The sequence below is a fragment of the Hemicordylus capensis genome, chromosome 4 (assembly GCF_027244095.1).
Source record: "Hemicordylus capensis ecotype Gifberg chromosome 4, rHemCap1.1.pri, whole genome shotgun sequence".
NCBI classification, from domain to species: domain Eukaryota; kingdom Metazoa; phylum Chordata; class Lepidosauria; order Squamata; family Cordylidae; genus Hemicordylus; species Hemicordylus capensis.
Genome location: NC_069660.1, coordinates 108,231,366 through 108,244,000, shown reverse-complemented (window position 1 = coordinate 108,244,000; position 12,635 = coordinate 108,231,366). Strand labels below are relative to the sequence as shown.

Genomic DNA, 12,635 nt, shown 5'->3' with positions numbered 1-12,635 from the left:
GCTGTGTGTTTTGGGTCATTATCCTGTTGGAGGATCCATGACCTGCGACTGAGACAGAGCTTTCTGACACTGGGCAGTACATTTCGTGCCAGAATGTCTTGATAATCTTAAGATATCATTATTCCCTGCACAGACTCAAGGCACCCGTGCCAGATGCAGCAAAGCAGCCCCAAAACATAACCGAGCCTCCTCCATGTTTCACAGTAGGTATGGTGTTCTTTTTTCATCTGTGGTCATAGAGCTGATGTGACTTGCCAAAAAGCTCCAGTTTTGTCATTAAAAAAAAGTCAGACTGGAATTTGCTAAAATGCATATTGACAAGCCACAATGCTTCTGGGAGAATGTCCTTTGGACAGATGAGAGAAAACTGGAGCTTACTTTCCTTAAGGCTAAAACTGGCTGACATCCAGACTAAAAAAGCACGTGTGCTTCAGGGAAAGGTCCATTTTTGTCGTTCAGCACTTGCCTCTGAAGCCAAGTGCATATCTCTTATGGACACACTTTTGGAGTGAGAGCTGGCTTCAGAGGAAATGGGAGATGAACTAAAATTGCCCTTCCCCTGAAACACTGTCATTGCAATAGTGCTTTATTTATCTGGATTTCAGCCAACTAAATGCTTATTCCAGCCCTATTGAGTTATGGCAGACCTCACCTATGACAGGTACTTGCTAGTTCACAGCTTAGTCTAAGTCAGCATCCTATGCTAGTTTAGATGTGCTTAATAAGCCACTCCTCCACATTCTGTAGAAAGCCCTAAATAATAATTGTGAACAAGTCTCTCAGGTTTAGTGACCAAGCAGGATTATATTTCTGTATATAATAGATACAGATATCTAATAGCATTATATTTCTATTTTAAAAACATGAGTGATGTTGACATTTAACATGCCAACTATGTGACATGCTAAACAACGTTGGCATTTATTGGATTGAAGAGCTGGATGCTACATCAGTGCAGCTGTGGCTTTGGCATTTTGCAAGTCCCTCTCTTTTGCCCGTATACAGCTTTGTTTGCTTCAATTTCCATCCTGCTTCCTAGCTAAATCATGTCCCAAAGTGACTGCATTACATTGTGTAGAACAGTCCTTTCCAGCTTCCAGCTATCCCACTTCAGCTGGGACAACCACAATGTTCTGAGCCCCAACTGGTGGAAAAACAGCACCCTTCAATTATCTTAAATTTTAAAGCAGCATCTACTTTTTTATTTTATTTCTGCATGTTGCATACGTATGGTAGCTAAAACCCAGGGCAGACATAACTATCAACATGGTATAGAATTCCACATAGTTGTGATATGATGTGAATTTATTAAATTTGTTCCTCACTGATAGAGTTCAAAGTGGCATTTGTAGCTTTCCCATCAGAGCCCCAGCCAAGTATAATGACAGCCAGACCTGCTTGGCTTCAGCAAGATTGCTGTATCGTGTGCTTTCTGCTCATAGCCCTGCCCATTATTGTGATGCTAAAACTATAATAGATATTCACATAACTATAAGAGGCTGATTCATACAACAAGAGTACAATGCACACACAGGTGCAGTCATTCTCAACCTGATGCAGACATTATGCTGCATGAGCAGGGATTTGCAGAATGTTTCATGGTCAGGATGTTCCGACTCGAAATTGGCCATTCCAAGTGTTTTGAGCTTGAAACAGAACACCCTTCAAATAAAGGGCCTGTTTCAAGTTTGGAGCAGAACAGCCCTGTTTCGATCGGAATGTTTCAACATTCCGAGTGACATTTCGGAGGGCGGTTTTTCCCTTGCTGATTGATTTTCTGGAACTGGCCTCCAATTGAGTTGTGATCTCCTTGCTTCTTCGTTGGCTCTCATACAAATCAAGTGATGTCATGGGCAACTGTGCCCCCATTGGCTGGGGGGAGGGAGGAGGGAGGGGGACACAAAATGAGGAAATTTCAAAATGTATTCAAAGCGTCCAGGAGGCAGAGAGAGACCTCTTGAAGAGGATACATCTGGAGAGGAAGAAGGAATCTAGGAAGGATTGATTTCGTGGTTTTATTTTCTTGGCACTGAGTATAATATGCTGTGCTATTGCTGCTATAATTATCTTTTTTTTTCTGGATCTCAGACTGACCAAGACAAAACTTGGGTACCTGTCTTCCTTGAGTTGTGGTTTGTTTTCTTTGTGAGAGAGTGTTGTGGTAATAAATGTGGCAGCTCTCTGTGTGTTCTTTCTTGGTGATTGCTGTGATGAGGATGAGCAGCATGTCTGGCCTTGAGACTAACTTGTGCTTCTCTCACTGTTCTGGTCTGCCTTGCAATCTGCATTGCAAGGTGTACTCAGTCAAAATGTGGCTGAAGTTGCTCTAGTTAAGCTAAATCTTATGGCTAAGCTTGCTGCTAAGGGTGCTGCTGTGGCAACTCAACTGTTGCAATGCTAGGAAATAAGGAGTCATAATTGTGTGTAGATAGCAACTTGTGCCAGTGATGTTACTGCAGTGCAGGCACTGTGGCTGGCAGTGGATTCTGGGTCAGTGATTCTTTTTTGGCCATTTTTGGACAGTGTTTGTGTTGGAAGAGACAAATTCCCTTTTACTATGTGCTTTTGCAGTGTTTTCAAGGCCAGGTTGCAAAATGCATTGCAAACTGCAGTGAAAAACTGTTCCAGACATAGGAAACAATGTGGAACGCAAAACAACTAATTATTCACCATGGGTAGTACCTGGGGACACCAAAGTGGGTTGTGTGGTAGGGCATGATGAGTTCTATCTACCACCCAACCCTCAAAAGAAATGGGTAAGCAGGACATTTTAAACACATTTTTAACTTTCCAACGTCCTATGGGGATCATATGAGGGTTTGGAAGAAAGGTTAAAAGTTTGTTTAAAATTGCCCACTTGCCAATTTCTTTTTTGGGTTGGGTGGTAGGTAGCACCCAACAAATCCTACCCCCCAACCCACTTTGATGTCCCCAGGAGCATGGGAAACAATAGAGTCTTGGGAGTTTCCCCATAGTTCCTTATGACTGGAACACTCGAAAGGTTCCAAGTTTGTTCCATCAAATGGCTGATCAAAGCCAGAACAAACTTGAAACTTTTAACCCATCGGTGTTTCATTTTGAGCTTGAAACATAATGCAAAATCCTTTTTGTACACAACCCTATGCGCAAATGTACAAATGAAGTCTATACACCCATTTTAAAAGTGAACCTGGATACAGGCCTTCAAATGCATGGTACAGATAGGAAGTGTACTTCTGTACCTGTGTTCAGCATAATGTGCACCTGTGTACAGCTCGGTACCTGTGTACATTGGCACTCATACAAGTGTTGTACATAACATGTGAATGGGCCTTTAGAGTCAGATAATGAAATTCGATGGCATGATGTTTGTGAACCTTGGACCAGTTGGAAATATGGACCAATATTTCTGAATAGGAGAAAGTTTGCTGCTATTTTGGCCTGCTATTTTGGCTGCTAGTTTTTTAGCAGAGAAAACTTGAATGGCTTTTCCCTCTTGAGAAAACATATGCCCAGTTTATACATTTATGAAGTTCATTTCAATTCAGTTAGCAGGAACTATATCCATAAGGACACTTTTGATTTAAAATGTATTATCAGTGAAATCTAATAATTTCATCAGATATCCTGAACTAAATTATTTAAAAGGTATGCAATTAGCCTTTCTACAAATTTCTCTGAAACACTAGAAATCCTTTCCATATGCTGTTAGTATAGCAAAACTACAATATCATTATTCTAAATTGACTTAAATAGATTTTCCAGAAGGCAGAGTGATAATGCTTATTATAGTAATTTCTGAATAATATCAATTTATAAATAAATAAATAAATATTTCTATTGTATTTTACATTGTTTTAATTATGATAATGTCTTAATGGTTTTATATTGTTGACTGCCCAGGGACCTTTTTGTATGGGGCGGTATATGAATTTACTAAATAAATAATAAATAAATAAATTTATTGTATTATTAATGTTTTACTCTAGTGCAATGTTGTAGTAATATGTTTGGGATTTTTTGTTTTTAAAAATGATGATATGTACCTTTTCTTCTTCTTCTTCTTCTTCTTCTTCTTCAAATAAATACATTTAAAGGTCTTTCTTTTAATACAGGCATTTTAAGGCTCCTCCTGTTTTTTATTTGCCAGGAGGATGAAACTGGCTGCAAATTAGATTCTGCAATATACCTTGTTCCTTATTTTTCAACTGATTAGTTTCATACTGTTGGCAGTAACTTACCCTGTTGAATTCAGCTTGGAATTTTGTAGCAATCTTCGGCACGGTGTTCAAACCCCTGAGGGATTGTGTAGAGATTCTGTCAAACCATTTTCGATGGATGTGTATTTCATTCTGTGGCTGTACTTTGTGCTCATTTAAAAGAACCACTCTCCAATTTGTAACAGAACATGTTCAAAATGAAGTTTAGAGAGGCAGGAGTCTGTCACATTGACTGGTGTATCGCTATTTCCTAACGTTTAGTGAGCTGTTAGTATTAACAGAGCTCCAATTTTGTGTTCTTTTATGGCAATAAAAGAAACAATAAATATAAAAGAAAACAAGGACATACTCTATACAAATTACCATACTTATTGCCATCGATATACTGCTGAATCTTGTTTTATTTTCCTAAATACAGAGAATATGAGTATCAGGTTGCTAGGTCAGATAAGTAGGCCAATTTATCCCAGTTCTTGATATTGGGTAGTATGTTACGGTTGAAGAACATGAGCAAGATGTATCTGAGTCACTGAGTCAACCTTCAGAAACTAATAACTAAAGGTTATTCTAAAAATCTACTCAACACAAAGTCTGTTTTTCCAGCCAAACAAACATTGGGGAGGGACCAGGTGATTGATCAAGAAAGGTGGACATGAAAGCACTTGGAAACTGATACATAATGAGATCATTCACACAATCTTTGAGAGCACCAGGAAGAGCGGGTAGGGGGGAGGCAGGTGATTCCGCATGGTCCTATGGCTGCGTGGCTCATGCACCCACATGACCAATGCTGTCATGAGCCTTGTGGTGTTCTGGAGGCTGGGGAAATGCTGCCCGGCCTCCAGGCATCCCACAATGCACTGTGCAGCTGCCTGCAGTCACAGCAGATACACAACCGGAGACCAGGGTAGAAGGGCTGCTCGTGTGAACAGCCTCTGATGGGAAGAATCCTACTGAGGCATGTTGCTAGACTTATTGAGATTCTCCTGTCTTATTGCAGTGTTTTTTAGATGTTTCTTTTGAGGATAAATTTTGTTTTTCATGTTGTTTTAGACAAATTTTGGTGGTATGTCTACAATTTGGTATGCTCTGTACTGGCTTTGTTGTACAAATATCAGTGGAAGATTGCCTTAAAAACTGTCAGTCTGAATGCAGTCCAGATAGTCCTATATCTGGACTGCACTCTATGCAGTGTTAATGCAGTCTCTCTAACCTTATAAAATAATAGTTGTTCCTAATTAACGAATATGTCAATTCTATACAAAAATAAAGCAAAATATCTCTCTAAATTGTTTTTTTTTTTTCCCTTTGAAACCTACAGGTGTTACTTGGAAGATGGGGCTTCAAAAGGTGCCTGGCTGAACCGGTCAAGTATTGTTTTTGCAGGAGAAGACAAGTGGTCAGTAGATCCTCGAGTGTCAATTGCAACAGCAAACAAAAGGGAATACAGCCTCCAGATACAGGATGTGGATGTGTCAGATGATGGTCCGTATACTTGTTCGGTGCAGACCCAGCACACGCCTAGAACAATGCAGATCTACTTAACAGTAAAAGGTATCAGTCATGCAATATTTTTTACAAATGATCAGAAATAATCTGTTTTAACAAGGAAATGAACTTTGTTTTGCATCTTCTCATGTTCAGCAACTTGTATACTAGATGTTTAATCCTGTCCCATTTGTCTGTTTATGACCTTTATTCACTGACATAATTAATAGTAAAAATACCGGTACTGTCACAGTTATCTTATCTTTGTATACAAAGGTATGACTGTATGCATACACATATATGTACAAAATATGATTAATGCTGACTAACATTGGGTGATCCCACTCCTAGCTAAATTGGAGTGGCTTGAAAATGAGCAGACTTATTTTCTTCAAAACCTCAAAATAACTTGGTTATTTCTGATTCAATACATATTGAGGAGACGCTCTCTCCTGTGAAACTGTGTTACTCAGTAATTTTATGTTTCAACCTTCCTCTGAGCTGTATCTAGCACCTTACTCATTGTCCAACACCTTATTGTTTATCCAGCCAATCTTCTTTGCACACTGCAGGTATTTTAGACAGCATCATGAAATGACATTAGCAAAATATTGAAGAGGCGTGCTGTGTTGTACTTTAGTGGTTCTTCGGATTATTTATATGGAATTTTGGCAGCTCTTTTTATCACTTGATTAATCCAGATGCTATGCTTCTCTGTAGCAATGCAGTATGATTTAGCAATGCAATACAAATTAATGTCAGTCAAGCAGGTCTTTGGATTAACTCACTTTCTTCATCGTTTTAATTCAGCATTGATCCAATAAAGCCCAATACACTATTTTGTAAACCTTTCAATTGAACAGATTTCTGTGACAACACTGATCACTGTTTTTATATGCCAGCAGCTCCTATCACTGTTGTTTCTATCTCAGCTAAGTACTACTTCCTGGTTCTTCCATCAGTTCAATAAAAAGCTCCAGCAAGTTACACAGTTTAATATGCATCTACTCTATGTGCTGAAAGTATAAAGATATGCAGTCAAAACAATTTCTAGCTTGCTAACCATTCTCTGTGGCAGATGCTAGCACTCCATCCTTCTCCATTAGAGATGCAGGAGAGAAAACAAAGAACTGTTGGTGTATTTGGTTCAACAGATTGCTGAAATTTCCTGCTGCTGATTCCCTAGATTAGGGTTTCAGTAGGTTCATTGTTGACTAAAGGATGAATAAATTGTAGATAAGATCAACAACAACCAAAACCCTTTCTATTTATTGTCAGCCATGGCGCAAATATATTTTGGTTTATTTTCAGTAGATTAATAACAATGGTCTACAGTTCATGTCTGTGTGTCAGAGGAGATGCTTGTAACATTGTCCTTCTTGTGGTGCTTATGTTGGTGATCTTGAATATGGTGTATCTGACTCTAACCAACAGAAGAGGCTGCTTGTGGGAAACAGAATGGCTGTTCACATGTGCAGGTAAAACTGGGCTAGGAAAGCCCAGCCCAGTTTTGCCTGCCTGTGTAAACCACCGGGAACCGACAGTAGCATGATGGCAAACCCTGTTAGGTGCCCCGGCTGTTGGCCAGGTTTTAGGGCACAAGTGTTCCTGAAAACCAGAATAATGGATTGTGTGTCGGTGTTGCATGACTCTGCATGACACCTACACACAAGTAGCTTCCCAACCAGTATCAGGAGGCTCCCCATAATGCACCGCACACTTGCATGGTGCATTATGGATGATCTGGGGGCCTCCTGGCCCCAGAAACCTCCTGCTGCCGGCAGGAGCCAGCCATCGTCTGGGTAAGCGATCCGCCCAGGTAGTGTGATCTGCCCAGGGATTACAAGGGAGAATGGATTGTCGGCGAGGGAGGTAATTGTTTCAAAGCTTCCTCCCCTTGCCTTCCCTCCCCTTGAGATTGTCTAACTCATGGCTTAGACCATGTTGGTGCATAACTTGAAGGGGTTTCCAAGTCATAGGAACATAGGAAGCTGCCATATACTGAGTCAGGCCATAGGTCCATCTAGGTCTGTATTGTCTACCCAGACTGGCAGCGGCTTCTCCAAGATTGCAGACAGTCTCTCCCAGCCCTATCTTGGAAATGCCAGGGAGGGAACTCGGAACCTTCTGCTCTTCCCAGAGCGGCTCCATCCCCTGAGGCGAATATCTTACAGTGCTCACACACCAAGTCTCCCATTCATATGCAACCAGGGCAGACTCAGATTACTAAGGGGACAAGTCATGCTTGCTACCACAAAACAAGCTCTCCTCTCCATTCAGTCATTCATTCAGTCATCCATTCTATTTAACCTCACTTTTCAGCCAGGACTGGCTTCCAAAGTGACTCACAACTCAGCCCCACAAAACACCATAGCATTATTATATGAAGGAATCCAGTCTGCTTCCTCTAAAGCAAAGTGAAGAAGGAGTTGCAGTTAGTACTGTTTGATGATAAAGAGGACATTCTGCAGAAATAGCCACTTAAATGCACCCTTTTGGTCCCTGGCAGACAGGACTGCAGACAGAGAGGATCAACTCCTCACTTAAATATTTGCTAGGGAGAGAAAATACATTTTTTGTTTGCCGGGGGTAGTGGTGGTGGTGCTCAAGTGTTCAGGAGAGGATCTGCACCCCTGGCTGACAGTCCAGGTTCCTGATGGACCTGCATTCAGGTATGATGATACTGTCTGTGGCATGCAACATGCCCTAAATTCTGCAATCACAAACTACTGGCAACAGCATTATTCACTACTATAGAATAGGAGGCAGCAGGGGAAGGAGCATAATGGCTGTTACAAGAGAGTAGAGAACACAATTCCTTTTGGATCATAAGCATTTGATGGGCTAAATAAGATATTTTAACATCTGTGTGTAAATGTAATTATTCATTTGAAATGGACTAGCATTTAAACTGTTTCCTGGATGCATTAATAAAGTTCAAGTGGGACAGACATCATTACGCCAAACAGGGTCAAACTGAAAAGGCAGTAAATGTCACAGAAAACAATGTTCTTTGCAGAGAGATTATCATCATTATGCAAAAACAAGCTGTCAAGCATACAGTTCTTCAGAAGATTTCTTTCATCCTTGTCTTGTCAATGCAAGCACAGATACATATTTGAAGACTGTGATTTGCATGATAGGTTTGTAGATACAATGAAAATCAATTACTGGAAGGTCCTGGAACATTTCCATATTGAGCACTGGTGATACAAATATGCATTTTATTTTAAAGGGACTGTAGCTCTGTATTAATAACCATCTCAATGATTGTCCATTTCCTAATGCTTGTACGCCCTGATTAACTATTCTGAGGGACAGGTGGTTTAGGAATTAGCAATGAGATGAGGGAAGCCTTTCATCTCCCAATCTGCCTTACAAATCCAGCCCTGCTTGGCAGTGACAAAAAGTTGAAGCCATCTGAATGCTGCCCATAGCTTTCATGAGGTGCCTTTTCATGCTCTCAGTTCTGCTCTCTGTCATGAAGTCCCCAGAAAAACCGGAGCAAGCAAAAAAACCCAAATTAAGCCACAAAATATTAAGTGGTTAGCAGCAGCCTGTTAATAAGGAAGTGGTGAATGTGGTATACAAATACTTCTGTTTACAAAGGGTGAAAGGTAAACTGTATGCAAAAGATAACTTCTTTATTACTTTGTTATTTAGCAACATTTCATTTAGCTTGCAAGGGCTAGATAAGCAGTAATCTATGCATTGTCTAATAATATAATATTGCTAATATTTAGTCCGCAGGGACTTTCCAGGGTCTCGTTCATGGGTCTTCTCCCAAAGTTTTTTCCTGAAATCCCCCCCCCCGCGCTTTTTTAAACTGAAGATACTAAGGACTAAAACTGGGATGTTTGGCATGCAAGGTAGGCCTGTGTACAATCACAAGTTTTGCATCAGATCCGAATCAAATCTAAAACCATAGATTTCAGTTTTGACTCCCTTAAACGTTTCCAAATATCATTTTTGTTTTCAGTATCAGATCTTGGAAATTTTATAATTTTAGATAACAATCCCTCTAGGTGTCTATAGTCGGGGGAAATCCTGAAAAAAGAAGTGGTTGGGAAGCGAGCTCTGAAATTTGGTACACACATAGTGGAGGATGGCAGGGCTCTGTGTATGTAATTTCAATTAAATCAGTCCATCTGTTAACTTTTAATTTTTTTAAAGTAACCCAGAAATTGTACTTACATCTAAGAATCATGAAAAAAGTGATGTAACATTCTAGAATCATAGGGGAAGTAATGTAACATCCAATAATCTACCACTTTATTTTTGAATTTGTAAGTAATTTAAAATACAAGGCCAGTGCTCTGCCTGAGCTGTCATCCTTATAAACATTGATAGTTATTCGCCAGAACCTCACACAGTTTGATGTTTAATTGCTAAATCGTAACACAGGCTGGATTCAGACATACAGGATAATCACAGTTAATCGTGGCCACAGTTACAGTTCCTAACTCCAATTTGTGCCGCAGATGTTCAACAAAGAGAGCCCCTCCCAGCCTGATCCCAGCCAGCTCCACCGCCAGACTGTGGGGAAAGCATCACCAAGTCAGTGGGGCGGCCACGATTGGCTACAGTCTTGAAGGGATGTGTTGAGAGCGATCGTGCATTTTTGGAGCGCTCTGCCGGACAGCCCTTGGCAGGAAAAGGGCTTTTCAAGCCTTTTAAATGCCCTGCAATGCCAGTGCTGCTTCTGCCAGCCATGGCACTGCCCCCTCACAAAGTAGCCAGACACACTCAAAGCATCACACAGACTCAAATTCCCGTGGGGTTTGGGGGCCTGTCCCACTTTCAGTATGGAAGCAGGGGACCCACATTCACTAGAATGGGATATGCAGAAGGGGGAGGGCAAAGGATGTTGGGGGTTCTGTTAATCCAGTCAGACCCATCACAAACCCGCTGCAAGCCGCTTGTTGCCCAGTGGGCTATCACTCTAATGAGAGGGCCAGTCTACTGGGGATGTGCTGTGCCCCCCAATATGCTTTCCCCACCCGTGGACTGCGAGCTCACAAGTTGAACCTCCCACTTAACCACCAGTGAACCAAAGGGGGCCCTGCCATTATGGGGCTCTCAACTTTCTCTGCTAAATAGAAAAAAATCTCCACTACTTCCCTCTCCCCAAATCCCTTTGAAGCCTTGCACACACCCCAGAGGACATCCTCACACCCCATGTGTCTTAGCCTGGCTGCTTGCATGGCCAATGGGACCGCACATTTACACACATTTTAAAAATCCTGGGTCTGTTTTGTTTGTGCACTGTATGCAGAGAAGTGGGTGCAGGGAATCATGGGAGAGGGCACTTTCCTCTGCTCCCCCAGCCCCAAGGCATCTGGGCTGACTGCAGGGGCCACAGGTGAAAGTGCACCTGGCTAGGGAGTGCTTCTTTCAATGGCAGCTTGGCTGACATCACGGGGACCAGGAAAATAGTCTCAGGGAGACCTCTGCCCACCGCTTCCTAATGCATGGTAGCACAGCATAGACCCTAGAAGCCAGAGGCTGGTGACCCACCCACTCTCAAAGCATCCACCTCCTCCATGAGAACCTTCTCCTCCATAAAAACTGCAACAGCTACCTTCTTCTGTATCAGCTCCACCTGACACCATAAGACCTTTACCTGCCAAAACAGAGGCAAACTGCCGCCTTTGGACAACACCTCAGTTCACCCAGACTGAGACTCCTGACCCAGTCGACCCTGAGTCAGGAGAAGAAGAGGGAGAGGAAGAGGAAGATGTAGACAACACCCTCTCGAACCAGTCAGAAATAGCTACATTGGGTTCTTTTCCTAACGACCAACTGGTAGAGCCTAAATCTTCTTCTCCCTTAGATTATAACTTCTGAGAGGGAACTTTACTCAGACAAACATATGACATTGGTTCTTGGCATCCAACTTAACCAACAGAACAAGACAAAACTTGATCTTCTTTTTGGTCTCATAAATGCAGATACACACGTATCTGCTAACTTGACAAAGAGGCACCTTTTAACGTGGTGATTCTCTTTATTTAGCAGGGGGAGAGTAATTAGCCCTATCCATCCTCAGCACAGTACCTCCAGTGACTGTTGCTGGTGTCTATCTTATGTTTCTTTTAAGATTGTGAGCCCTTTGGGGACAGGGATCCGTCTTATTTATTTATTATTTCTCTATGTAAGCCACCCTGAGCTATTTTTGGAAAGGCAGTATAGAAATAGAATAAATAATAATAGCTGTGCATACTGGGCTTAACAGAGAGGGCGGGGTTGCAGCACTTCTGTTCTATCTTTCACTGTGTAGAGTTGGGGACAGAGAGGCATAGAAGTTTGGGGAACCATGGGTAGCATGGCCACCAAGGGGTGATGAGGATGCAGTCCAGGTCATCCTGTTGGATCCTTAGGAGTACCCGTGGAAGCTGGGTATTGATGGGAAGAGGTAGGTGAAGAGGCTGTTCCATGGAATAGTAAATGCATTGCCTAGGTGTGCAGTCCTTTCCCCCAAACCCCGTGGAAAAAATAGAACTTGGCTGTTCAAGAATCCCTGGTTGGGGCTGCCTTTTAAACCAGACCCCAACCCCACGCCATTTGTTCTCCTCCCGGTGCTGTGATGGGGTGCCCTGCTTATGTTTTCAACTTGGAGTGTGTGTGTTTGTGAACATAATTCATTGTCACATTATTTTAGGGCAGCAAAGCACTTAGTGCTCATCCCTATCACTTTCCCTCCTGCTTGCCAGATGCAGAAGGGGGGAGTAAGGGATAGAGTGTGAAGAGAGAATGCCCCTGTGTGACTGTGCCGCTTGACAGGGTGACAGGCTCAGGATGGAACATGGTGGTGTCCCTGCTTCTGGGCAACTCCATATCTGGATACCTGATAGGAGGGGCAGGGATTGTGCTTGGAGAGGTGGCCAGCAAGAAGCACCACAGCCATGGAGCAGCTGCAACCCTGGGCAGGTCTGCACTGTGGTCTCT

At 42.1% G+C, this 12,635-nt stretch overlaps 1 protein-coding gene across 7 annotated transcripts in view; it reads left to right on the top strand.

Annotated features, from left to right (window-relative positions):
* The window catches only part of NEGR1 (neuronal growth regulator 1), a 746,066-nt gene that overhangs the window by 320,771 nt on the left and 412,660 nt on the right, over positions 1-12,635 (top strand). For all 7 annotated transcript variants that reach the window (XM_053244669.1, XM_053244673.1, XM_053244671.1 and 4 more), the window contains exon 2: positions 5,521-5,753. In XM_053244669.1, coding sequence (XP_053100644.1) covers positions 5,521-5,753 — 233 coding nt within the window. The remainder of the gene's footprint in view (positions 1-5,520; positions 5,754-12,635) is intronic.